Genomic DNA, 24,916 nt, shown 5'->3' on the forward strand with positions numbered 1-24,916 from the left:
AGGCCACGGAAGTCAGATAAAGAATGTGTGTGCTTGCAGTGTTTCGCTGGGTTGAAAATTAGATGTTTTGGCTTTTGAGTTTTTCTCTGCCTGTTTCGAAGATATGAGGAAACAGCACTGTGTGGTACATGCTCTGCATACCGTAGCTCTCCTGTGAATTCCATTTTGATCGCTTCAGCTGACATTTTGCCAGAACATAAGGTTTAAGTCAGCAAGTAATCTGAACTATTGAATAACTTGAGGGGAGTTCACTTATTTATCACTTATCTATCTGATTTCTGTACCTCCAGCCCCTTCAGACCGTGTCCCACCCATCATCCGCCAGGGACCGGCTAATCACACGTTAGCTCCTGGTTCCACCACTCAGTTACACTGCCACATCCTGGGCAACCCCATCCCCAGCATCCAGTGGGAGAAGGACGGGCAGAGGATCCTGGGAAACGATGGTCGAATCAGCTTGATGGAAAACGGCACCTTCCAAATCACCAACCTCCAGGTATTTAGATAAAAGACTTAAACAAATAAACTGCAAACACCGTTTAGGAGTTCCCCGACTGATGAAACAGGAAATGAAAAAGTTTTTTATTTATGCCCAAGTCGATTTGACTTTTAAATCACAGCCAATCTGTGGCGACCTTCAGCTTAGTTGAATTCATTGTATATTTATTACTACTTTTCATTCCATCATACCACACCTCCCAGTGAGCTTATTAAAATTCATTCACGATCTTCATGCATCATTATTTGCACATCAAACATGATGCAGTTCACACAAGATAAACATATTTCACATGATAAAACACCAGTTTTAATTCCAGGGAAAGTACTTAAACAGAGGACATTTTTACGGTTTAGTCAAATGATGAGTTTTTATGAGAAGAGGAGGGATGGGGAATGTAGCAAAACTGCATCTGTGAGGCGTGATCGCCATGATAATGAGTGTGCAAGGCCATTAGCAGTCGTTAGCACTGTCTTACTCCATGCTAATGAAATCCTTTCTGCCCAGAATTCCCTCCTGGGTATGAAGCAGCACCTGAGGTCATCGCAGCCTCTCCGAGACTCAGGGAGGCTCACACATTAATTGATTGTGGGTTCTCAATGATTAACGATCACCGAGACTTGTAATTAAATTCTCAATACATCACTGCGAGTGAGTACTGGATGAATGAGAGAGAGAGGCAGAGATGGGGGAGCAGGAGGCTGAGTGAGAGGGAGGACGGAAGGAAAGTCAGAAACCCTAAAGTGCATTTTATGCTGCGTTCCTGTCATGTGTGAATGAAAGGGGCCGACTTGATAGCTGAGAGCACCAACTTGGAAGTGCTCGTGCTTTGGAACCCATCTGAAGCTGTCAAACACCATGTTGAAGTTCTCTGTAGGCTTTGCTTCTGTTTGATCGGATGCTACACAGTGAACGTGCCCTTAGTGATGGCGGTGCGTTTGATTTGATTGTGTTACAGCAAACATAACAACAAATGGTATTCGTGGCTTTGGATCCAGAGGTGAGATCTCAAAATTGCTTGTAGAAAACATTTGTCTGAGATGTTGCTCTGCACACTGCAGCTTCTGGCTTGTCAGCGTGGTCTTGGATGCTTGAGCTACAGCGGCTGTAATGTAATCTTTTAGGGCAACTGTGCCAGATCAGAGTGTGTCTACTAAAAGTGCTTGTTTTGCCACTGAAAGGCCCAGATGGTGTCTTTTTGTTTTATCAGAAAATAGCAGCTGTATCACTCTCTTCGAAACCAGAAAACCAGACTTCATTGATGAAAACAGAAATTTCTACCTTGCAGAATATGCAAGTTGCTGGTCTACTGCTGTCTTGACTGGTTAGTAGCAGTAGTAGTAGTAGGTTTGTGCTACTGTGTGCAAATATTGTTTTGGATCCAGACTCATCATTTAAAACACCAAAGTCACACAATGCATACTGACGTTTAATAATTAGCACTAAACACAAAGTACAGTTAAAACTGATGGGGATGGCATTATTTGGTCATGAACCAATATTTGGACAAATTCAAGTTATAGCTGATGGTGGTATAACAAGGTAGTTAAGGGATCACCAAAGTTATTATAATTAGAAAAAAGCAAATGGTAAAAGAGTACTCAAACTATTGCAAACATCTACCAGATATTGATTTGATTATCTAATCTGATGATATCAAGGTCAGTCTTGCTGCTGATGGATAATGTCTTTTCCCAGATTCCCATAAGTAAAAGCTCATTTCCCCTAAGATGTTTTAAAATCTAACCATTTATCTATTTAAAAATCTCTAAGCATCCTTTGATGTGAGCTCTGCTATGAAATAAGTCCATAATAGAGCATGAAACACATCAAAGACAAACACTGAGAACGATCTTCCTCCTGCATGATAGGAAAAAATGAAATCGTCATTCATAAAACACATTTAAACCTGAAATAATCAGTATAAATAAGTCGATTTCTTCACGGCCCCTGGAGGGGGACAGATGGTCTGTTTGTTCCTCGTACCCTGGCAGTGAGGAGATGCCATTACCCTGGGATCTCTGCCAGCCACACACACACTTCCCGTCTGTCCAGGGTGTCTTGGCACCAGTGATGGACAGTGGTAGTGTGTGTGTGTGTGTGTGTGTGTGTGTGTGCTGGGGGGGGGGTTTAAAGAAAAGTTTCTGCTGCCATTCTGCTAAACAGTTGATGTGGGTGTGGGCTCGGGGGTGTGTGCGGGTATGGCGAGGTAAAAAAAAAGAAAAAGAAAGGGAGAGTGACAGTTGGGAAACGGAGGAAGCCAAACAAAGCCTGAGGAGTGTGAGAGGGACTGAGCAGACAAAAGAAAACAGACTACTGGGAGTAATCAGGTTAGAGCAGGAAATCAAGTTCATGTGTTGATTTTAAATCCCAGTGTACATGTCAGTCAGTAATCAGATTTCCCCTCTGCACCTTCCCAAAGAAGGATCTGACATCACTGTGAACTTTCAGTATGCTATTGTCTAGACGGCTGGTACCCATGCTAGAAAAAAAAAGAAAAGGGAAAAGTCACCAAAGCTCCCATCGCTCTGTTTGACTGGCAGATGGCAAGTGCAGTGCAGAAATACTCTGAATGTCAAAAATATAATAATTAGAAGATAAATAAACATTTTCGGATCCTTTAAGTTTGGAGCTTCTCCCTCCATCCCTCCATCCCTCCGTCCTGTTCTGCTCTCCTCCTCTGGACTCATCCATTTTTCAGCAATCTGTTTTGCGCAGAGCCCAGAGCTGCCGGCCTTGATTAATAGTCAGGTGTCCCGGCTGTTTACCCCACCCGCCCTCCATGCCGATTCCCCATCCACCGATCAAATGCCACCATCTGGGGACCTGCTTTTTACCCCCCCAGACAGACGCACCATCAGCCGGCCCACAGGTCAACTGAAGGTCAGGGCCTATAGAAAGAGAGGAGGAGCAGGGAGGGATGTTGGATGGGATGGAGAGTCACCTGTCCCGTGTCCTGCAGGACGCTCTGACAAGCCACTTAGGCTTGAGTAATTCTTCTGTCATTGTTACTGATGAGCCGGCCCAGATGCAGGAGAGGAGAACGGCCGAGTACGTGCTCGCAGCTCAGTGAGGCATTAGTCATGATAGGCTCTGCTTTGCACATCCTCTGCATAATGTATAAGGTTTTCAATGGGAGTAATATGGGCTGTGTTCGCAGAATAAGTGAATAAAGGAAGGCTGATTGTGTTTACGGCGGAGTGGGTCTGCATGTAAATTGATGAAGTACAGAAGACTGAGACATCTTGCAGCAAAACAGATGCAAAACTAATTAAAATTCCCCATAACACACACCTGTACGACCACACACACACACACACTCACACTCACACTCAGCCTGGCAACAGGAGAACTATTAAGAGAGCAAGCAGCCCCCACAGGTTAACACAGAGTCTGTGCCTTTGCCCTCACAGTGTACTGTATGGAGCAGCACTGACACACTCTATAATTACTGTGTAATAGTTTTACACCTACTCTACGGAGTTCTTGTTGTAAACAAACTTGGCTTTGTTTGGACTCATTTCTCATCAGAACACATTGTGTGTGTCCTTACGACCGTAGCAAATAGTTGAATGCATTTCATACCTCCATAAAAGATTTGCATAGCCTTTATTTGGAACCGTTTTTTTTTTTTTGCTCACGTCTCTTGTTGTCTTTTTCTTCTATGCTGTCTGTTTAACCGGTGAGCTGCTACCTCTTATGGTGCATTACAGCAGCCGGTAGATGATACGTACTGATGCCCTGCGCACTTGGCAGAAATTGAATGAATGTGGATGTGAATGTGAATGTGAATGTGAGCCCTTGTAGATAATACAATCTCATAAGGTCTACAAGTGTTGAATTGTGTGCGTCTGGTTAAAGATGCAGAAGGGAGGTGTTGATTTGCAAAGTTCTTGCATAGAGCACGTCCTAGTTAATGTTAGTCAAATATGGCTTACACTTTCAAAAAAACAACTTAGCTTAGGTTGTGTTTCAGCCAAGTGCTAAACAAAAACAGGGTGGGTGAGGTTAAGAGGTTAAAGTAAACCCCACTCAGTTATTCTGTGGAGTTTTCTAGGAAATGAACACATTTGTTTGTAGTCTTGAGGCAACATCTTAAATCTATTTTGCTTTTCATAAAACATGTGCAAAGCCAATTTTCTGAATAATTCTGTTGGATATTTGCATATAAATTCTGTGTTTATTGGCTCTCAGTTTCGTTTCACCACCTCTTTTGGTGCACTGCTATGTGTCGTGACGTGTTAGTTGGCATCAGATTGGAGACAGCCCTTTGTTTTAAAACAGAATAGAGAGAAGTTTGGTGGCGGCGTATTGTTTCAGGTAACAGTGAGACAACGAAATCTGATTCAAGAGGTCGTCTGGAGTAACAGATGTGTGTGAAGGCTTATTGTCTATTATATTATAAGTATTCACTCTACTGAGTAATCTACCAGGAATGAGCGTATACACATATCTGATTCACTAGTAAATCACCTTTAAACCATTGTGTTGCTCTGCAGCAAACATTGAGCCAAGTTCGGGCTTTTTTTTGCTGGAGCACTCTTCAGCAGCACGTATTCAAATGAGTGAGGGGCTACGTTTTGTCTCATCGTGCTGTTGTCTTACTGAAAGTGGCAATGAAGAGAGAAGAAACACAGAAATAAAGAAAGAAAAAAGGAATAACCTGAAGCAATGAAGCTACAGACACATGTTCAGAGGCGAGTTGTTACTACCTCAGAGTCACATGGAGAGATTCCCCAGTGTAGAGACCCCCAACATCTCCCTCTGTTGTAAGCAATTTCACAGCCCGTCTACCTTTTGGCTTGCCTCCCCAAAAATTTAATAGCCAACATTCACATGTGCACACACTCACACACACGGCCACATTTATCACACACCTCTTAATTACATCTGCTCATAGCCTGTCCAGAATGCTAAGTAGCTGTTGAGCATAAAGACTGGCTCTTTAGAAATTTCTAGACCCCTAGCTGGTCATTAAAATTCAGTCCTTTGATCCTTCCTTTAACTCTCCTCCTCTGCTGTGCAGGAATCAGACGAGAGACATAAAAGCCACCAGCTTGACTTTAGCTTCAAACTTCAAATAGGTCCACTGAGAATACATCATAACTCAAATAACTACAATTGACAAAATGTCCAAAGTAGAAGCAGTTAATTAAAGCAGGTTATATTAAGCGTTCTTTATTAGAATGCAAATATTCATATGCAGTTAACAATAACTGATGCCCAAGAGAAGCAGAATCATGATGGACAGATTCAGATAAGCACACCCACTTTACTGGCTGAATGCTGCATTGTACTCAAACATCTTGGCTGAGTGTGATGAAAGCTTAATGTTATTGCCAACTCACTGATGTATAGAGGGAATATGTATCGACATTCACGATGTCACTTCACATCCATACCATGCAAATTAGATCCACCTGCATTACCATGAGGCCCAATGCGCATCTAAAGTCGTCCTGTTCTATGTCATGTTGTCTGTGATTTTCATGCCTGCAGAGGTGAGAGGTGTCTTCCATGACCTTACCGTGATGCTATAATCATAAAAAAGATCGACAGAAGGTGACAGCATTATAAATGCACCTGTGGGAGCTACAAGCTGCTGTAAAATGATATTAAAAAGTGAGTTTTACTTTGATGTGGAAGTGGAAAGAGTCACTTGTTCGGCTTTGTGTGAATGCCAGCTTTTCATCCACGCCAACTTCCCCCTGCTCAGTATTCTGAGAGCAAACATTCTGGTTTGAGAGATATGACATTTAGTCTCAATCACTGGTAATGGGTACATTAACATAGTATCATGGACTCACACACACACACACACACACACACACACACACACACTAAACTAAACTAATGAGACACATTTTACTGTTGCCAGGAAACGGACTCTGGGGTTTACACCTGCCTGGCTACCAGCTCCAGCGGAGAGACGAGTTGGAGTGGAGTACTCACAGTCAAAGGTAAATTGTCTCTGTGTGATTTAAATACATGCAAATGACAGCGCCATGAAGTGGCGACGTATGACAACAGCGAGATGTAAGATTTTTAAAAAGCAGCTGAAAATAGAAGTGTCTAAAAACAGCAAGCCTGATTATTACTCTCATCATTCATTTGGGAACTTTGGAAAAGTTGCTATATAACAGTTTTAATTAACAGCAATGAAATGATCTGTAATAGTGTGACTGCCGATAAGAAAATGTTCCCACTGAGGAGTCATTCTTAATGTGTGATAATTCTTGAAAAAGTCATAAGTCAAAGCCTTGTTCACTGAGCGGCTGAGTCTAATTAAAGCACTTAACCCCTGCTGGTCCTGAAGCTGGTCCTGACTGTGCTTTCAAAGTCTGCATGCCTGCAAGGCCAAGAGCAGGTACTTTTCTGTGGATAAATAAATCTTAAAACATGCTAATGGCCTCATTCGGGATGTAATGGTGACATATCATCAGCCGCTGCAGCTCCAAGCACACTGTCGATTGAATCACAGTGCTTTGTGAGGCTGTGCCCTTTTTATTTTCTCCACAACCCATCAGGCTTTAGTACATAATATTTTTCAGGCTGTAGAGATTTCATTAGAGGCATTAAATGAAGGAGTAACGACTTAACAAGCTGCTCTGATAACACTGGAGTTTGTGACTTGACTGTTAGCATCGTAATGGTTAGTTAAGATCTAATAGTTGAAAAACACAGTTAGTCTGTTAGAAGTGAGGTATTCAGCCTGTAGCGACTGTGATGCAAATGTTCAGCCAACATTAGCGGGTTTACACAGAGGACATTAAGAAACGGCAACGCTAAAGGCAGTTAAATTAAATGTGTTGTCTCCCACCCTCTTCTCCCCTCCCTGCCTTCATTTCCTCCCCCTCTCCCTCACCATCCAGAGAGTGCAGACCCGTCAGTAGCTCAGACCACAGAGCCCTTCCAGTTGCCAGGTCCGCCGCACAAACCCATAGTCACAGACGTGTCCAAGAACAGCGTCTCTCTGACCTGGCAGCCCAACGCTCACGAGGGCGGTGCCGCCGTCACCTCCTATATCATCGAGGCTTTTAGGTGAGTATCGCCAATTCCGAGTTACGTCAAAGGCAGGTGCAAAAACAGGAATGGACACACACTTCACCTGATATCAGTACATCATTCCTCTTCTTCATTTAGCAGTCAAGGCTGTATTCTTCTGCTTGTATTGAAGATTTCAAAAGTCTTGTCAGAATCGAAAACCTTTTCATTTTGCCACATGTATGAATTATTATTATTATCAGACCTGAAAAGAGGACCTAGTTTTCAAATAAACACACACAGAATCAAAATGACAAAGAATGTTCGTTTCAGGGCACATAAGAACTGGAAATGGACGACACAAGCATTCAGAACATGTCAAAAACAAAAGCTTTCAGTTCATGCAGACGTGTGATTGGACTCGCTATTCTAAACATTCATGAACCTGAAAGCACCTCAGCAGAAATCTTCAGGTGCTGCCACCCAAGAGGAAGTCCACCTTGGATTAATTAGGGACAAAGCAGATTTGGTGGAGCAGGATGAGGCCTCCAGATGAAGATAGGCAGCGTTATGGGGAAATGTGTCCTTCCAATTCGATAAAGAGGGGAACACAGCAGAGCTTAATCAGATCCAGACGTCCACCGCGGCCTGTGGCAGCGGCAGAGCGTTTCCGAGTAACGCAAACTGATTCTCTATAAAGCAGCTGGAGGGTACCGGTGGGATGTTTTCAATAACATTTCCTCGCCTGAGGTGCTAAGGTTTGTTTGTAGGAGCACAGGGAAGAGTGTGTGTGTGTGTGTGTGTGTGTGTGTGTGTGTGTGTGTGTGTGTGTGTGTGTGTGTGTGTGTGAGTGTATATATGCACTGTGTATTAGTGTTTTTCGATATGAAGGCAGACTACACATTCTCCTGGTGAGACTGCATTCATTTTCTCTTTTTTGGGGCCACAGCCTTGTGTGTGTGTGAGTGTGTGAACTCCCTCTGAGCATCTCCCGCACAGAGTTACCTTGAACTAACACTAGCACAGGGCTGCCTGCACTCACACACAAGAGAGGAGTATTCATGAGTCGTTTTCCTCTTTTAGTCTAATTGTGCAGTTCAGCACCGAAGCTGGCTCACCACAAACCCCCACAGTACCCTTTGGGGAAAATATGAAAGTGTCATACAAATGGTTGGGGAGGCCTTTGTGACTGCTGCTCTGCCAAGGTGACAGCAAATTCACAGAGAAAAAGGGATAGACTGGAGGAAGAGGGGACGGGGGCGGCGGGATAATGCATCTGGGGGAGTGCCACAAGGCTGAGAACATGGCCTCGTTTCCTGTTGGCAGCTGTGCCTTCTTACAAGCCTCATTACATTATTCATCAGGACAGCAAATTGTATCATTTGGAGGAGATCTTCTGGTGAGCACAAACTTGTCTGAACCGAGTGACTTTGCTCGCATCTGCTATTGTTTACCAGATAAGAAATATTAGAGGAAGCCAAAAATAGATCCTGCTATTGCCTGGAGATCTGCTCATGCATTGGTTAATTGTGTAAATCACCATTGCAAAGCACTCCTGAATGCAGAATGGAGCTTTTGAAGAAACGTTCAGGCTTCTTGTTTGTAGTCTTCCAATGGATACATTATTGGAATATTTTATTTTGTGCCTCTTCATACTCCACCGCAAGTATTTGACAACTATAGGTGCTAGTTACTATGCACACTTCACAAACAAAACATACGAACATATCGGTTGCTTCATCCAACTCTTGGTTATGGTGTCACTTTGGGTAATTGTGATGGCCTGATTTCCTGAAGGTTAACTAACCATTCAATCTACAATTACAGAAAATAATCAGCAGACCCATAATGGATTAAATTGCAGCGAGTGCAACTTTATATAAAATGATTAAAAATCCTCTCCACCTCAACTAACTACGACAGTAAAATTCTGTTTACGAGACATACGACATACTGTATATGTCATGTGGATGAATTCTGTCTCAGGAAACATTTTGACGTGCAGCAGGTTTCAGTGCAACACCCAGTACCAGCTGTTACAACCCATGTGAAGCAGAGTGAAAGCTGAGATGACACGTTAGTGTCTGTGTCGTTCTAGATTATGGATTAGATGTGGTTGCTAAATATCTTGCTGTTATCAGGAGCGGAGCATAAGTTCTTTCTTGGATCCTTTCACAGCCAATCAGCAGGCAGCACGTGGCAGACTGTAGCTGACATGGTCAAGATGGAAACGCACACAATCACCGGCCTTCTCCCCAACACCATCTATCTGTTCATCGTCCGAGCTGTCAACGCCTACGGCCTGAGCGACCCGAGCCCCATCTCCGAGCCCGTCAGAACTCAAGGTCAGGCTGCGCCTCTCTCACAACAAATTAAGCGTGACTCGTATCTAGAATTGTGAAGAACACCACAGCGGCGGGTGCTGATGCACTGGCAGCAATCTTCTAAGGAGAAGCGAATGTGTGTGTCCTCCTCAGACGTGAGTCCTACAGGCCAGGGAGTGGACCACAGGCAGGTGCAGAGGGAGCTGGGAGAGGTGGCCGTCCAGCTGCAGGAGCCCATCACACTAACAACAGCTTCCATCCGGGTATCCTGGACTGTGAGTGGCTCTTTGTTTGATTTAGGGAAAGAACGTTGAACAATCAATGCTGATGGTAAATTTAGCTAAGTAAAGCAGTAAATACCTTGTGCGTGCTATATTGACTGAGAAACCTGAGCTGTCCTGCATGCCGTGCTATGCTGGGAGTGCCTACATTTACCAGGAGTCAGTGCGTACGAGCTTCTGACAGTAGAGAGTAGAAATCTTCCTGTCTTCCTTTCCCCCAACTACACCACTGTACACGTCAAATGACGGCATCTTTCCTCTCTCGTCTTTTTCTAATTTCCCCCAATTCATCCAGGTTGACCGTCAGTCTCAGTACGTCCAGGGCTACCGTCTCTTCTTCCGACCCATCGGGGGAACCTGGCTCCTCCAGGACATCAACTCCCCCTCTGAGCGCAGCACCATCCTCACCAGCCTGCTAAAAGGAACCGAGTATGAGATAAAGATCCGTCCCTATTTCGATGAATTCCAGGGCAAGGACAGCCGAACGTTACTGGTTCGAACCCCAGAAGAAGGTATTGAGACCTGGTGACCTCTGAAACATGTCTTCACCGGAAAGAGATGAGAAGAAAACCCCTTTTTAAACTAGTCAAAGTTTTCTGTGACATTGTGGGGCTTCGGACGTGGCTTTTCATTAGCCTGTCTGACACCACATGAATCTCAGTAATGTTATCTCATTTTGGGGTTGATTTTATATCCTCCTCAATTTGGGTCCATTTATATTGATCCATATTTTCATTAAATTCAGCTTCCACACACAGCCCGAGGTTCACAGCAGGCTTATATTGGTTGATCCAAACTCTAGATTAAAAACAATGGAGCAGACGTTTTTTTGTCATCAGCACTTATAGACTTTGGATCGATCTGCCTTAGTAACTTAGTCTGGCAAAAAAACATTGTTAACTTTTCAGAGCGCTCAATAAAACTCCATTTCCTCTCCTGCTACAGCTCACTTTCATGTTTGGTGACTTGCATCTCATATGTCCTCACTTTTATTGCCTTGAGCAATGTCGTTTTTGCAGTTTGAATGCGTTGTGCTCATTTGTTAATAATTACCTCATTCACTGCGCTCACTAGAAGTATGTTGATGATGTGGCATGAATGCTGTTCTCTCACCTCTTACAGTCCCCAGTGCCCCACCCAGAGCTGTTACAGTGGCAACAGTGAAGCAAAGCAACAACTCCAGCATCATCGTCTCCTGGGAGCCTCCCCCCAGCGAGATGCAGAACGGCATCATCCAGGAGTACAGGGTAAACTCTCCTCAGTCAAGTCGAGTCACACGTCTGACACATGACCTTTGTCACTGTGTTTTCTCTGAAGGCAACAAGCACTAAACATCTGTACAAACAACACAAAGCTGCCAGGAAACACTCAACACAGAGAAAACACTCTATGCTGCACATATGGCAACTCCCTTTCACATAAGACTTCCACTCAGTGTGCAAAAAGAATAACGAGATTTCCATGATTGAATTTATACTATTGACAGAAAAGATGTAGAATAAAGGAAGCTGGAGGTGATTGGAGGATTGCAGCGGCTGCAATCCAATCTCAGAAAGAATACCTGAATATTTTGTCCCCTCAGTGTACAGAAAAATCCTGGCTTTGTTTTTAAGACTTCAGGCACTGAGTGCAGCACACAGGTTAGTGGTCAAGTTCAGTGACAACTGTACGTTTAACTCAGGGAATGTTGGACTGTTGTTTTAAACAGATAAAGTATTGCAGCCTATAACTATTTCATCAGTGAATAAATATAGAAATACACTCTCACCTGAGATGTAGAATCTGGTAGGTGTCTAAAAGCGTCCCAGAACGCACACCAGACCGAAATGACCTGCATAACAAATGAAATCCCATCTCTGTATGTCCCATAAAGGTGTGGAGCGTGGGCAGCGGCGGCAGTGACAACCAGACGCGCTACTTCATCAATAAGACGGTGGACGGAAACACGCTGTCCACGGTGCTGAAAGGCCTGATGCCCGGCATGCTGTACCAGGTGGAGGTGGCGGCGGTGACCAGCGCCGGCATCGGCACTCGCAGTCAGCCCGTGTCCATCCTCATCAGTGAGTCCACATCAGGAAAAAGAGATGAAGAGATGAAAGTGGGATAAATGCAGATGTACTAGAGACATTTTTCTGCTAGGAAGTTAGACAAAGCAAGTTAGTTAATTCAAAGGTGTGTTATCTTATTTATTTATTTATTCATTTATTATTTTAGACGGTCTGTTGGCCCACAGCTTTTTCATACTGACATTTCTCAACAACTGTTGAATAATATTATACATACAGTTATGGCACCTAGATGATTTATTCATGTTTTATACTATCATTGTATATACACTGATAGGTTTAGCATTACAAATTATCATACAATTTGAAACACTACATAAAACAACAGGTCAACAGCAAAAATGGTAAAATGCTCTGTTACTCTCAGCCCTGAGCTTTTTCCTCCTTCCTCCCTCCTATTTCTGTCCCCCAGAGCTGCCAGCTGAACAGCCCTCCATGCCAGGCGGGGGCGGAGGCGGCGGCGGTGGGACCAGCGACAGCGGCGAGGAGAGCAGCGTGAGTCTGGCCGAGCAGATCACCGATGTGGTCAAGCAGCCGGCGTTCATCGCGGGCATCGGCGGTGCCTGCTGGGTCATCCTCATGGGCTTCAGCGTCTGGATCTACTGCAGGCGCAAGAAGAGGAAGGAGCTGAGCCACTACACCGCCTCGTTCGCCTACACACCAGCAGGTCAGGAGACATCATTAAGACATGATGGACTGTTACTGACCCGAGGCTCTCCTAGTCTGATGTGATACTTGCATGGCAGAAGTCGTGGAAATCACCTAATGTGTCACTCAGACTGTAGCCCAAGGCATTTCACAGTTAAATACATTTGGGAGCAAGTATAATTCATTTAATAAAAGCAGGGAAAATGACCGTTAAACATGGCCACAATGGAATCCTCACATTCATTTTTGCCTCTTTTTGTGATGATATACTGAACATAAGGTCTTATTGTAGTTTAGACTGAGTCTGTTTACTGCAGCACTACTTAGAGATACTTTATAGCAATACTTTAGAGGTCTTTCACTTGACTGTGAGAAACATAAATGCATTATTTAGTTGTGTTTTCTCAGTTATGACATTAGCTCTGCTGTAACATACAGTATTCACACACAGTGGATACATAAAACCTTATGGCTTCCCCCAGTGAGGAGAACTGAAAACATTTCTATGGAAATGAGAACAGCTGATAGTTGCCAAGTAGGCCACGGAAATATAACATCAATGAGTTGGTTGACTCCTCCTCATCACTCTCTCTGTCCTCTGCAGTTGGTTTCCCGCATGGAGAGGCATCAGGACTCAATGGAAGGTAATTAACTCATTTATAGTCTTATAGTCTGCTATGTATCTGTTGAAATAAATGTCTAAATTGATTCAGTCTAATAAATCTGTCATCAGTAGCCTGCACTGACAATTGCAAATGTTCCTCACTGTCTACCCATGCAGAGTTTTCTCTGGCGGTCTTTGTATTTCCATCTGGACAGTCCTCGCTGCTGTACTGTGTCCCGTGTCTTAAATTAATGCCAGAATGTCTCTGTAGGCCCGGCGTGCTGGGAGGCAACATGGGCAACTACCCGTGGCTGGCAGACTCTTGGCCGACCACCAATCTGGTCCACAGTGGTAAAGAGGCTGTCAACTGCTGCACCGCCAATCACGACACAGCTGAGAGATACTACAATGGTAGGACGCTGCTGAAACACATCAGCTGGGCAGATACAGTACATGAGTGTCTGTTTTTGTATTCTTGTGCAACAGCCGTTGTGGCAGCTTTTCTTATTAAGTTGAAGCGTCACTGAGCACAGAGCACTGAGATAAGTGGAGGCATTCAGTTGGACAAAACAGTGCTAATCGACTCCTAACAAAGAAAGAAAGCTGTGCTGAACATGACCTCCGTCCCTGTGTAGAAGCTGGTATTTCCAACTACCTGAATCAGACGGAGAAGTACAGCATGGGGGGCTCCACCGAAGGTCCCATCTACAGCACCATTGACGCCACCAGCGAGGACCTGCACAGCTTCACCTACGCCCAGCACACCTCCACCACCCCCTACGCCTCCACCTCCATCATGCCTTTCACCAACCAGGCGCAGGCGCCAGCCCACAGCGGCGAGCAGCAGGATGACGGACACTGGATCACCCAGCCTGGGCCGTCTGGAGCTCAGTACGCCCAGCCGGACCGCTGCAACAGTGAGGAGGGCACCAGAGACCGGACCCTTTGTTCAGAATACACAGGTGTTGTAGCAGTATGCCAGCAGCTCAGCATGTTCCTCTCTGCATCTGTTTCACAGGTAAACCCAAGCAGAAGGCGATGGGTAAGGCTGTCAAGACTCCGTCTCTGACCTGGATGGAGGCCTTGCCCCCTCCTCCCCCTATTGGAGAGCTGGAACAGTGTGAGCAGGACGACCAGCCCCCAGAGCACGAGGACATGGACTTAGGGTTAGTCTGATTACCTCTCCCTGTCTTTACACACCTCTATAAATTAGTATTACCCTGCTACATCATCACTTAGACTTCCCGTCACCTCTAACAGGCACACTGAGTATCAAACCTAATGTGGCTCTTATGCCTCCGGCTTTAACATCTCAATTACCGTGGCTGTGGTCAATTGCTTTAGTGATTTAGCTGTTTTCCCCCACGCTTAAAATACAGTTAGCTGTGTTCCTCCTCACCAGTCGTTCTCTGCACCCTCAGAGCAAACCATCATTCAGCATCATGCTCCCACCCAAGTGGAAGCTTAGCCTCCTGCAGTTTTGCCAGCGGCATGGCCCTCTAACTTGAGTCGAGCTTGAAAGAACAGCATTAATCTTTAAGTAGCCTCATAGCTAGCTGGAGTTGAAAGCACCAGTGAGAGAGCAGCCTGCTCCTCTTATAACAATATGCTTTAAGATCTCATGAAGATCGGATCTCTTACACTGTATCACACAGCTGTAACACTCTTCTTTGTCTGTGTAGCTCCGATGAGGAGTGGTGCCCCCCCCTCCCAGAGAGGACCTACCTCATGGAAGGCTGCGAGGATGGACCCACTCCCCCACAGAGGAACAATGCCTCGTCGCCAGCCACCTCCTACAGTCACCAGTCGACCGCCACGCTTACCCCGTCGCCTCACGAGGAGACCCGAGCCCCCCATGATCTCCCCCGCCTCAACCAACTAGACAGCCAGCAGCTGTCACGGTATGTGAATGGGCTCACCACCGACTGGTAGACATGGTTGTATTCACATTTGAATCCTGTGATGAACTGACACTCTGCACTCTGAAGGTTTTTAGTGATAACATCTACATTTCTGTTTTTCATTACTAACATTACAACAAGTGCTGTTGATCATACAGGGATACTTTTTGTTAGTTCAAGTGTTATGCAGTGAATAAATAAAGTTGTTGTTATATAGGTCAGAAGTCTTAACGGCTCCCCTCTGTTCTTTTTTAGCATTATCTAACAGGTTAAAAGTTAAAAGTAAGACTTTACAAAATAAAATGTTGCTGGAACAAATGAAATGTGAAATTCACAATCCATGAAACGCACCCTTTCTAAATTCAGTACACTGTGGGGTTACAGCCGTACTATTTATTATTTATTTTATTTTTACAATGAGAAAGCACATTGATCCACACATGCCATTGTTAGCCACATGGCTAATCATTTAGCCAGATATTAAATTAGCCGATTTGGTGACAATGAAACAAATGAAATTAAAACATAGACACGCAAAACATGAAGCAACCAAACAGAGGATTAAAAAAAAACACAAACAACACAAACACAATTCATCCAAAGGTTCAGCGTCTATGGCTCAGAGGCAGGGTGGGTCATCCATCAGTCGGAAGGTCGGGGGTTCGATCCCCAGCTCCTCTAAGTCAGCATGGCAAAGTGTCCTTGGGCAAGGCTGAACCCCAACTTGCTACTGTGTGTGTGAAAGAGTAATCTCTATCTATAATCCAGTTTGGATTCCTCATAGGAGAATAAGGATGTCATTTTGAGTAGTCGAAATGACTAGAAAGGTGCAATACAAATAGAGACCATTTACCATTTAAATACGCACCATTTGACTTGTTCACTTCGGTAACATTTTTCCCTTACTGCCCATAGCAGAAGGTTGCCCTGCGGTCCAGTGCCAGTTCCCCAGGCACCGAGCCCGCCGCTCACCCAGTCCAACCCCAACCTCTCCGGCCAACAGCATCACGGCTCATCAGAGGCTGGCACGCTGCAGTGCCAAAGTCCTGCCCATCGCTGCCTCCACAGCCAGGGGCCAGCTCTGAACGAAGACAGCGTCAGCGCGACTACACCCGGTAAAGTGACTGGCAGCGCACACGCACACACACACACACACACACACACACACACACACACAAGCCTGCATGAAACACACGCACACACATACAAAGACACATTAGCAAGCAAGATCACAGAAGCTCAAACATTCATGTATGCATTCACCCTACAACTGTGTTGACTTCCTCTTTGTAATGTATATAATCCATATGCATGAGTACATCTGTTCAGAAAGGATTCCTGATTGGTGTGTGTTTCTTTCCCTCACACAGTACACAGTCGCTCGTCCCCAGCAGATACGTGCACTCCTCCCAACCAAAAATCCCGAGTGAAAAAAAAGGTGTCTAAGAGTTCAGCTTACAGAAGAGATGCACAAGGAGGTGAGTTCACTCCAGGGACAGGGGGATGATACCATCTACATGTCTGTGTTTTGCTACTGACATTTTCTCAAATTCACTAAGTGTTACTGGGCAGACAGGGAACTGTTCACTATTGAAAATAAAGGTATTGTTTTGTGTGAATGTGACAGATCAGATGTTCTCTGTTCTCTGAAAGTCACACATTGTTATCTTTCAGTTACTAGTCACTGTTTTCTTCAGTGAGTGTATAAATACATCCTATAATAACCCAGCACATACAGATGAATATTCTGCAACACCATCTGTGATTGAATGGCTACAACATGGATTTGACTTGTAATCTTGGTTAACAGGCTTTGTTGTTTACCAGGCAAGCATATCGCCATCTCCACGTGAATCACACAATCAAAGCCCTCATTTCACTAGCAGAGAGTCAGTGGTAATTAAATGTACCCTTGTTTTCTAAAGGAAAACAGCACTGTAACTAGCATCTTAGGTTCTCTCATTAATGTGTGGGAAAAACAGACAGCAATAACAAAATGCTCTTGTTCTTTTTTTGGAATATAAAGCTGTTATGTAACAGAAAGCAAAAGGCATCTGAAAAAGGCAGCTAAAGTCGTCTCCCCTACATTCTAAACTCAGACATTGCACTTGCATGCTTTCTGTTTAGACCTGCCCCCCCCTCCAGAGCCACCCCCAGAGGAGAGGAGGCTTCAGGGCCCCCAGGGGTGCATGGAGGCCAGCAACGCGGTGAACGGTGCCCTGGCCTCCCTGGAGAGGAGCGAGTACAGCAGCAGTAGCCACCAACGGAAAGGCTCGGGACAAAGACACGCCGACAGTAAGTAAACATTTTGTACGCTGTGCAGATGTAGCCTTTTCCACATTTGTGCTCCATCATGCTCTGCTACTGCACTGCGGCATTTCCTCCTCCACTGTTACACTATAAAGTAAAATGGGGCTTGCTGGAACACAAATACCTACAGCCGTGACTGGTTGGCAGCTCGTTCCTTAAGACATTTATAGCATGCAACTGTAGCATAGCAGCACAGGCATCACAAGGTCGAGGCCATAAATGAAAACACAAGAAGTGAAACCCACATATCCTGCAACATGATGCCTCTCCGGAGCAGAAAACCACAGCTTTTAAGAGAAAATTCAAAAGTTTGGCCTTATGTTCATACGAAATCTTTTCGAAGTCATTTCTCCAGCAGATATCTCCCACTCTGAATCAATCTTCACTTCCCCACTCAAACACTGTGCCGCCTTTTACACTACAGACCAGACGCCCTCGTCGTCAACCCATCATGTCTCCTTTGTCCTTTCCTCCTCAGATGAGGAGATGATGCCGTACAGCGGTAAGGCTGGTTACCTTCCCAGGGGTCAGATGTCCAGTAACTGCTCAACCACAGGAAGCTCCTCATCCAGAGGCTCCACAGGCTCCCGGGGGCTCAACTCGGCCAGAAAGCACACCGAGGTGGGATACAGCAACGCTAATGATTCTATCATAGTGTAGTTTTATGCAAGAGAAAATGTTCTTTTCACCTCAAATGCTTTGAATAATTGAATAATTTTAGATATTTATGAGCACCGGAACAAAGACTATTCCTGCCATGGAGAGGTTCATGTGGTTTAGTTTTATCTACATATCATTACTTGTGCTCCATAAAACACACATAATCTTATACATGCGGGTGCATGAAAAGAGCTTTTACGTTTCCTTGCTACCCTCACACACACACACACACACACACACACACACAAACATGCTCTCAGGCTTAAGCATACAGATCTACCATTACCGTCTACTCAGAATAGGCTTTACAGTAAGGAACAATGTTAAGGGCACACGCCCACTACTCTCAGTGGAGCGCACTTCTGAGGCTGCACTTCGCTGTGGGAGCGATCCTTCAAATGCACCCCCTGCAGGCTCCATCGTGACGAGTTGCTGTGTTTTATGGCAGAGCAAACTGTGCCAGCCAAACGGGAAGCTCTGCAGGGATTTGGTGCGAGTGAGGCAACACTTCCAAGCAGCATTTGACACGTCCCTCAACATTCCTGTAGGTAGACAGAGGCACGGTGCCTGAATCACTTTACAGCTGTATCTCAGGACGTAGAGCAGTTCGATCCCTGGCTCCTCCCGTCCATGTGTCTGAGTGTCCCAGAGCAAAACGCTGAGCTGAATACGGGACTAATTGTAAAGCACCTTGTCCATTAAGGCAGAGGAACACTATATAAGCGCAGTCCATTTACCAATTCAAACGGGTCAACAGCATTCAGTCTTGGTCGAGTGCTGGAAAAGCTGAAGTAATGTTTCACTGTGATGGAGAGAGACTTCAGACTTTAGTTGCAGGGGATTGTTTTTAGCCTAGAATAAAATTAAAAAGATATATGGGACATTACAAATTACATCACTTTTTTACTCTAATTCAAAGGATAATCAAGCCATTATTAAATGTTTAAAAAGGGAATTTGGAAAAGGAAATTGGATATTGATATGAGAAATTGCTGTTGCCATTTTTAACCTTAATTTGGGCAGATTCATTTAGGCTTCCACTTTTTTCTTTTCAGGTTTTCCAATTTGCTTTCTATTTTCTAATTGCTAAACTGCAATAATTATACAATTATTTTAACATCCAATTTTGCTTTTTGTTTTTAGCGTTTATTCACAGTTGATTATCCATAGTAGTAGGACAAATCATCTTAACTTTTAGTTTGATTTATTCATTTTAATCAAATCTTTTACTCAGGTAAGGCGCAATACCACACTGTACCAAGTCCTGCTTGGATAATGTTTGTTAAGTAAAGGTACATAAGTATTATTACTTGAAGTGTCAAACATACAAAAACTCAATACAGAAAATCATTTCAGTCTATGAAATCTTCTGTTTCTAGAATCAGACTGTAAAGTTACTAGTAATAAAAAGCTGCCAAATAAAATAGTAATAACTACAATGTATCTCTCTGACGTGAAGTATCAAGGAGCAGAAAACAGAAATACTCAGCTAAAGTAAAAGTACTTCCCAGCTGTTGACAGCGCAGCAGCTTTCTGTCAGGCTGCAGTTGTTGTGTTTTTTCCGCTGTAACTTGAGGCGTCACCATAAAGCTGGCTCTGTGCGCAGAAAGAGAAAGGATGGCCCTGCCACAGGTCACTCCCCCCTGACCTCTGCACACATCTGACATGGGAATGTAGCAAAGCAGCTTGTAAAAAGGACACACACGCGCACAATTGCTCTTTTCACTTGCTGTCAGCACGTCCACGCACAGAGCTCCCTTGTATCTTGTGCCTCTCAGGCCACCCCCCCCTGTGGAGCAGTGAGGAACACCTCACCCCCCTAACTGACCCATAACTGGCCTTTTCACGCCTTGCCGGGGACATGAAAGCGCGACCTCCTTCCCAATAAAACTCGGGGTGCTTCCACAGGAAGCCTGGATTAGGTTTCCTCTTCCCCTCGTCGTGCTGCTGGCTGCTACCTTTGCCCTTTGACCCGGGGGGTTGCTGTCCTCGGGTCTGTTACATCAGCTCCGAGGCTGGGGACACAATACATGGTCTGTATGTGCTGAAGATTAGATAGATAGTTGGAACTGTTGGTTGGAGTTAGACTTCACTGTACCAAACTCTGCTCATGCCAAGTGGATGTATTTGATTTGTGCAGATCTACCTCATGATCTGTTTTCTGGCTCCATATCCTCTCTTAGCGTTTTCTTGTTGTATGTTTGACACATGCTTATTTACAGTAGGAATACAATGGAAATGATGGCATGCATATTGATGAAACTTACCAACAACCTGATTTTAGGTTTAATTTGTGCTATAGCAAAGTTTGTGTGTAGCAGCAGCTAATTCACTAAGTGAACTTTCTTGAACCGCCTTCTACCCAGGAAGATGAATTATAAGAGCAGCGAAAAGCTGTTGACTGTCTAGAAATGAAACTTTGGTTTCATATTGAATGATTCCAAATAGAAAACATTTCTTTGTGTGGTTTACAACATTCACAATGTGTGATTCATGTATATTTGATACAAAACACGGGCTGGCTTACAGAAATTGCATTACAGTGACGTGTTGGAGCATCCTCTGGAACACTGTGGAAACACGGTGTGAAGAAGCACTCGACCTGTAGTGCTGCTTTGAGAAACACAGGAAATAGACTGGGGTTCTTACTCCTGACTACAAAGCAGTCTTGGACAAATGGACCCATTCTTTACAAAACTGACAGACATGACAGAATGGACTAATTGTGTTACCAAACCGTGGACAGAGTGGGTCTTGTCCTTCCTTTTGTCTCTCTCCTTTTGTCTCCATATAGTAAAAATCTTCCTGATGGACAGACTGTTAGTGAGAAGTAGGCGCGGCCTTGATTTTGATCAGCTTGATCAAAATCAAGCAGTTTTCCATGTAGTTCTATGTAGTTAGAATTTGTATTGATGTTGTAATACCTCTGTCTTTGCAGGAAATGAGATAAGGACACCAGTGAGTCTGTCAGGGTACCTGCGGTGCCTCCATCATCCACCATCTTTCCACCGTGGACACAATGAGCTGTACAAGAGGAAAAATTCTGGGTTTCAGGATACCAGACTCTGTGTCATTGCTGTGAAAGAGATAACGACGGACTATACATCATGTTTTTGGTATTACTATGATTATTTATGAGCTATCCAGTTCACTCCTCTCCCTTGATTTGTAAATACCTGTGTCTGTACTGTTCTTTTGTGGGCTCTGGATACAGGGAAAGAGACGTATATTGTATTTATGAGGATAAAAAAAAAAAAACAAAGTTAAAAAAAAGTCTGTTATAAAAAAAAAAAAGCTCATGTCTTCTTGAATGTGCCAACCTTTTTGTCAAAATGTATACTTTTTGGAAAAGCATTAACTACTGTTGCACTCTCTTGTTGTGATGGCAAAACAACAGAAAATACGAAGCACAAAGTGTGTTTGCTGGTTGAGAGGGGCGGTCGGAAAAGCCAAAACGAGCGGGTTCTCGCTACCGGAAGGACGCTTCCCCACCGGGATCCCTGCACCCACGTAGTCCGCTAAGAATGTCATACTTTTCTATGTTTCCTTTGGTTTCTCTGCAGCCAAATGTCCCAGTGTGCCAGCAGACAGACAGGCTTTCTAAAAGTTTGATTGTAAACCCCCCCCTCCCCTCTCGTGCCCTCTCCTTGTTCGTCTGAGGGACTGTTCGCTGCAGTTGTGAGATAAAATTTGCATATACTCTTTCAAAACAAACAAAAAAAATGTCTGTGGGCTGACTTTTGTACTCTTGTTGTTTTGTAAATGTACAATAAAATACATTTGCTGATCCAAGCCTTTCCTCATTCCTCTTTCAGGAAGTGTAGCACTTGCTAATCTGTATTTCCACTTTCATGCCTGTTCCTTCTTTGACTTGTTATCTTCCAACGTCTGACATGCTCGTCATCACAGCATTACATTAAGGACAACATCAGGACAACAGAGACACACTGGGTGGTCTGGCATTTCATATTAGACCAAACTGAACAGCATTTGGACTGAAGCTACACCTACACTGACAAATGTAAAATGTAATATTAATATATATAATATATACATTTGATCAATACTGATGCTTTTGCAACATTGTTATCAAACTGCCGTGCCAATAAAGCCCTTAAAAATAGATTGTTAAACTGGAATTAGTCATAAAAACATCCAGAGGAATTAAACAATAGTTTGATGCCCCTTATGTTGATTGAATGAGCTTTTGGTTGCACTTGTTTCCACTACTAAGTACTTACTCTGTCTTTCTGAAGTGCCTCTCAAAACAAGAGTTCCAAGATGCTTTACAATAAAAAGAAAGAGCTGGACAAGACGTAAAGACGCCACATTAAAAACTGCACAGAGAATAACAATATAAGGGCATTAGAAAAGCACAAAAGGCAAATCACCCATTATTCATAAAACAGGAAAGTTTTTAGCAGCTGCTGCTCACTAACATCCACTGATTGTGTTTTTTCTAGCTAAGGGAAGATGGTTCCAAAGACTGGGAGTTATAATTGCAAAAGCTTGGCCACCATTAGATTTTTGGACAACCGGGAGGCTTTGGCCCGAACACCTGAGGGATCTCAGCGATTACTGTGGCCGGGGGACATAATGCTACCTACCGGGGGGGCTCCTGACACGACTCCAGTGTAAGAGATGGTTGACCAAATCAGCAGGGTTTTTTTTTTTTAAGGGTTTTGTTGAACCTATTTTTGAAGTCAAAGATAAAATGAAATGTCATAATATTCCATCAGTGAAAGCTTAATTTCACATGTGTGTGAAGACCTGGCCATTTCAAACTGCCCTCAGATGGTTAAAGGTCATTCACACCTTGATGTCACACGGCAGTCATCGAGGTCTCCAGAGTCGTAAAGGTCACATGGCAGTCACACGACAGTCATCAGTCACATGAATTAAGTTGTAAACAGCCATTTCTTCTAAAAAAAATGTCCCCTTGTGTTCCCCCACCATTCAGGGCTGAGTCCGCCTGTGTCACTGCAGACTTCTAAAACTTCCCAACAACAACAACACATTCAGCATCTAAACTTCTTGAAGCCTTCAACTCCTTGACACTTTCCAGTCAGACTTTTATAAATAAAAAAATGTGCTTTATTGCTGAAGCTCTGTTCACTTCTTAATCTCCTAATACCCCATTCTTCCCCCGACTTCACAGAGCATTGGACCTGGATGAGTGCTGTACGCGCCAAGGAGCATGAAATTGCCGAGCTCTCTACCCTGAGAGCGCAACACACACTCCCTCCTGCTGTCCACCTGAGACGAGGGATGCATTACCCTCCAGTGCTCTGCAGATGCTCGCCGTGTCTTGGCATACGCAAACGCCCGAACTCACAGGCTCAGACACACACTCAGCTACACATATACATGGATAGCCTGGGGTGTATTTCTTCTTCCAGTGCTCTGCGTTCAGCTGAAAAGAGCATGATAAGATGCTGCAGCACAGCTCTGTTGCAGTCCACAGATAGAGGCCAAGGAGGTGGCAGCACAGTGAAAACATTCAAAAACTGTGGGATGTAGAGGGAACCCTGATGAATGTACTGAGATTGTTAGGTTATTGATTAAGGTTTGATGCACAGCTTTGGGGAGCATTCAGTGGGTGCTGATTGGGTTTGTTAGATGAACATCAGTGTATGTGAGGTTACATGAGCTGATTCTGATGGGGTAGCAGTTCAGACCGGGTTTCAAATAACAGCGTTAAAGTGTCACAGCACCGCTGATAATGAGCTACATGGCTCTGCTTTTGGTCTTTAAATGATCAGAAAAATAGGTAACGCTCCATAATAAGGTCCTTATAATGAGCGTTAATTGATAGGTAATAAAGCCCTTATGGGTGTTAATAATAGCATCATGGACACATTTATTATAAAACCTTTATAAACGCTTATAAGGAACTTGTTCATTTATAGACAGCCTAAGAACATGATATGAGTTTCTTGTAATTGTTTATAATGGCATTAAAAACCTCTTATGTCATTGTTAAACCTTTACTAAGCTTTTATGTAGCTTTAGTAAAATAGATACATTATGCATTTTACATTTTATTTGCAGTTAACGTTGTAGGACCTTGTAATAAGCTCACCGGGCACAAAAATGAAATCCAGAAGACTCAGAATCCGTTTTATTGGCTAAAAATGTGTACATATACAATATAATTTGCCTCCAGTGATGTTTCCTGACAGTGGAGACAGTGGTCCTGAATGGTGGACAGGTCAGCACCAGTGATCCTTCTGCTAATATGCTTTCATTTATTATCATCTCTATGATATTTTCCATTTACTGGTGAATCAGAAGGTCAAAACCATCCAATTCTATAGAATGGGTTTGATTAGATATAGCCATACAGAGCATACCGTCCTGGATCTGTAAAGCTAAGATATGAAACCTTTGCTGGTCTAATTACAGTGGATGCTGTGGTTCTGATCCTTAATTACACAGAGAGGACTTTGTGTTCCAGCAAATGCAGGAGCAGATAAGCTGCACTCAGCGGGGCAAAGTACTGCACGTAAGCACAGTTCATCAGAGGCATTTCCATTTTCCATTACTCCATTACATTACAGAAGGAAGTAACACACCTTTTACTCTACTACATTTAGGGAACAGCTAACTTCATTGTCAGATTAAGAATCCATCATATGA

General features: G+C 43.9%; 1 protein-coding gene across 1 annotated transcript in view; it reads left to right on the plus strand.

The window, feature by feature from the left end:
* Window positions 1–22,064, plus strand: part of robo3 (roundabout, axon guidance receptor, homolog 3 (Drosophila)) — a 142,104-nt gene extending 120,040 nt beyond the window's left edge. The window contains exons 10-28 of the mRNA XM_070844010.1: window positions 291–496; window positions 6,378–6,459; window positions 7,372–7,540; window positions 9,662–9,828; window positions 9,961–10,082; window positions 10,384–10,600; window positions 11,211–11,335; window positions 11,962–12,148; window positions 12,567–12,821; window positions 13,407–13,446; window positions 13,678–13,817; window positions 14,042–14,323; window positions 14,425–14,572; window positions 15,089–15,307; window positions 16,223–16,422; window positions 16,678–16,785; window positions 17,435–17,602; window positions 18,096–18,238; window positions 21,216–22,064. Coding sequence (XP_070700111.1) covers window positions 291–496; window positions 6,378–6,459; window positions 7,372–7,540; window positions 9,662–9,828; window positions 9,961–10,082; window positions 10,384–10,600; window positions 11,211–11,335; window positions 11,962–12,148; window positions 12,567–12,821; window positions 13,407–13,446; window positions 13,678–13,817; window positions 14,042–14,323; window positions 14,425–14,572; window positions 15,089–15,307; window positions 16,223–16,422; window positions 16,678–16,785; window positions 17,435–17,602; window positions 18,096–18,238; window positions 21,216–21,227 — 2,990 coding nt within the window. The 3' untranslated portion in view covers window positions 21,228–22,064. The remainder of the gene's footprint in view (window positions 1–290; window positions 497–6,377; window positions 6,460–7,371; window positions 7,541–9,661; window positions 9,829–9,960; window positions 10,083–10,383; window positions 10,601–11,210; window positions 11,336–11,961; window positions 12,149–12,566; window positions 12,822–13,406; window positions 13,447–13,677; window positions 13,818–14,041; window positions 14,324–14,424; window positions 14,573–15,088; window positions 15,308–16,222; window positions 16,423–16,677; window positions 16,786–17,434; window positions 17,603–18,095; window positions 18,239–21,215) is intronic.
* Window positions 22,065–24,916: the final 2,852 nt, after the last annotated feature.

The sequence above is a fragment of the Pempheris klunzingeri genome, chromosome 14 (assembly GCF_042242105.1).
Source record: "Pempheris klunzingeri isolate RE-2024b chromosome 14, fPemKlu1.hap1, whole genome shotgun sequence".
In the NCBI taxonomy this organism is placed as follows: Eukaryota; Metazoa; Chordata; class Actinopteri; order Acropomatiformes; family Pempheridae; genus Pempheris; species Pempheris klunzingeri.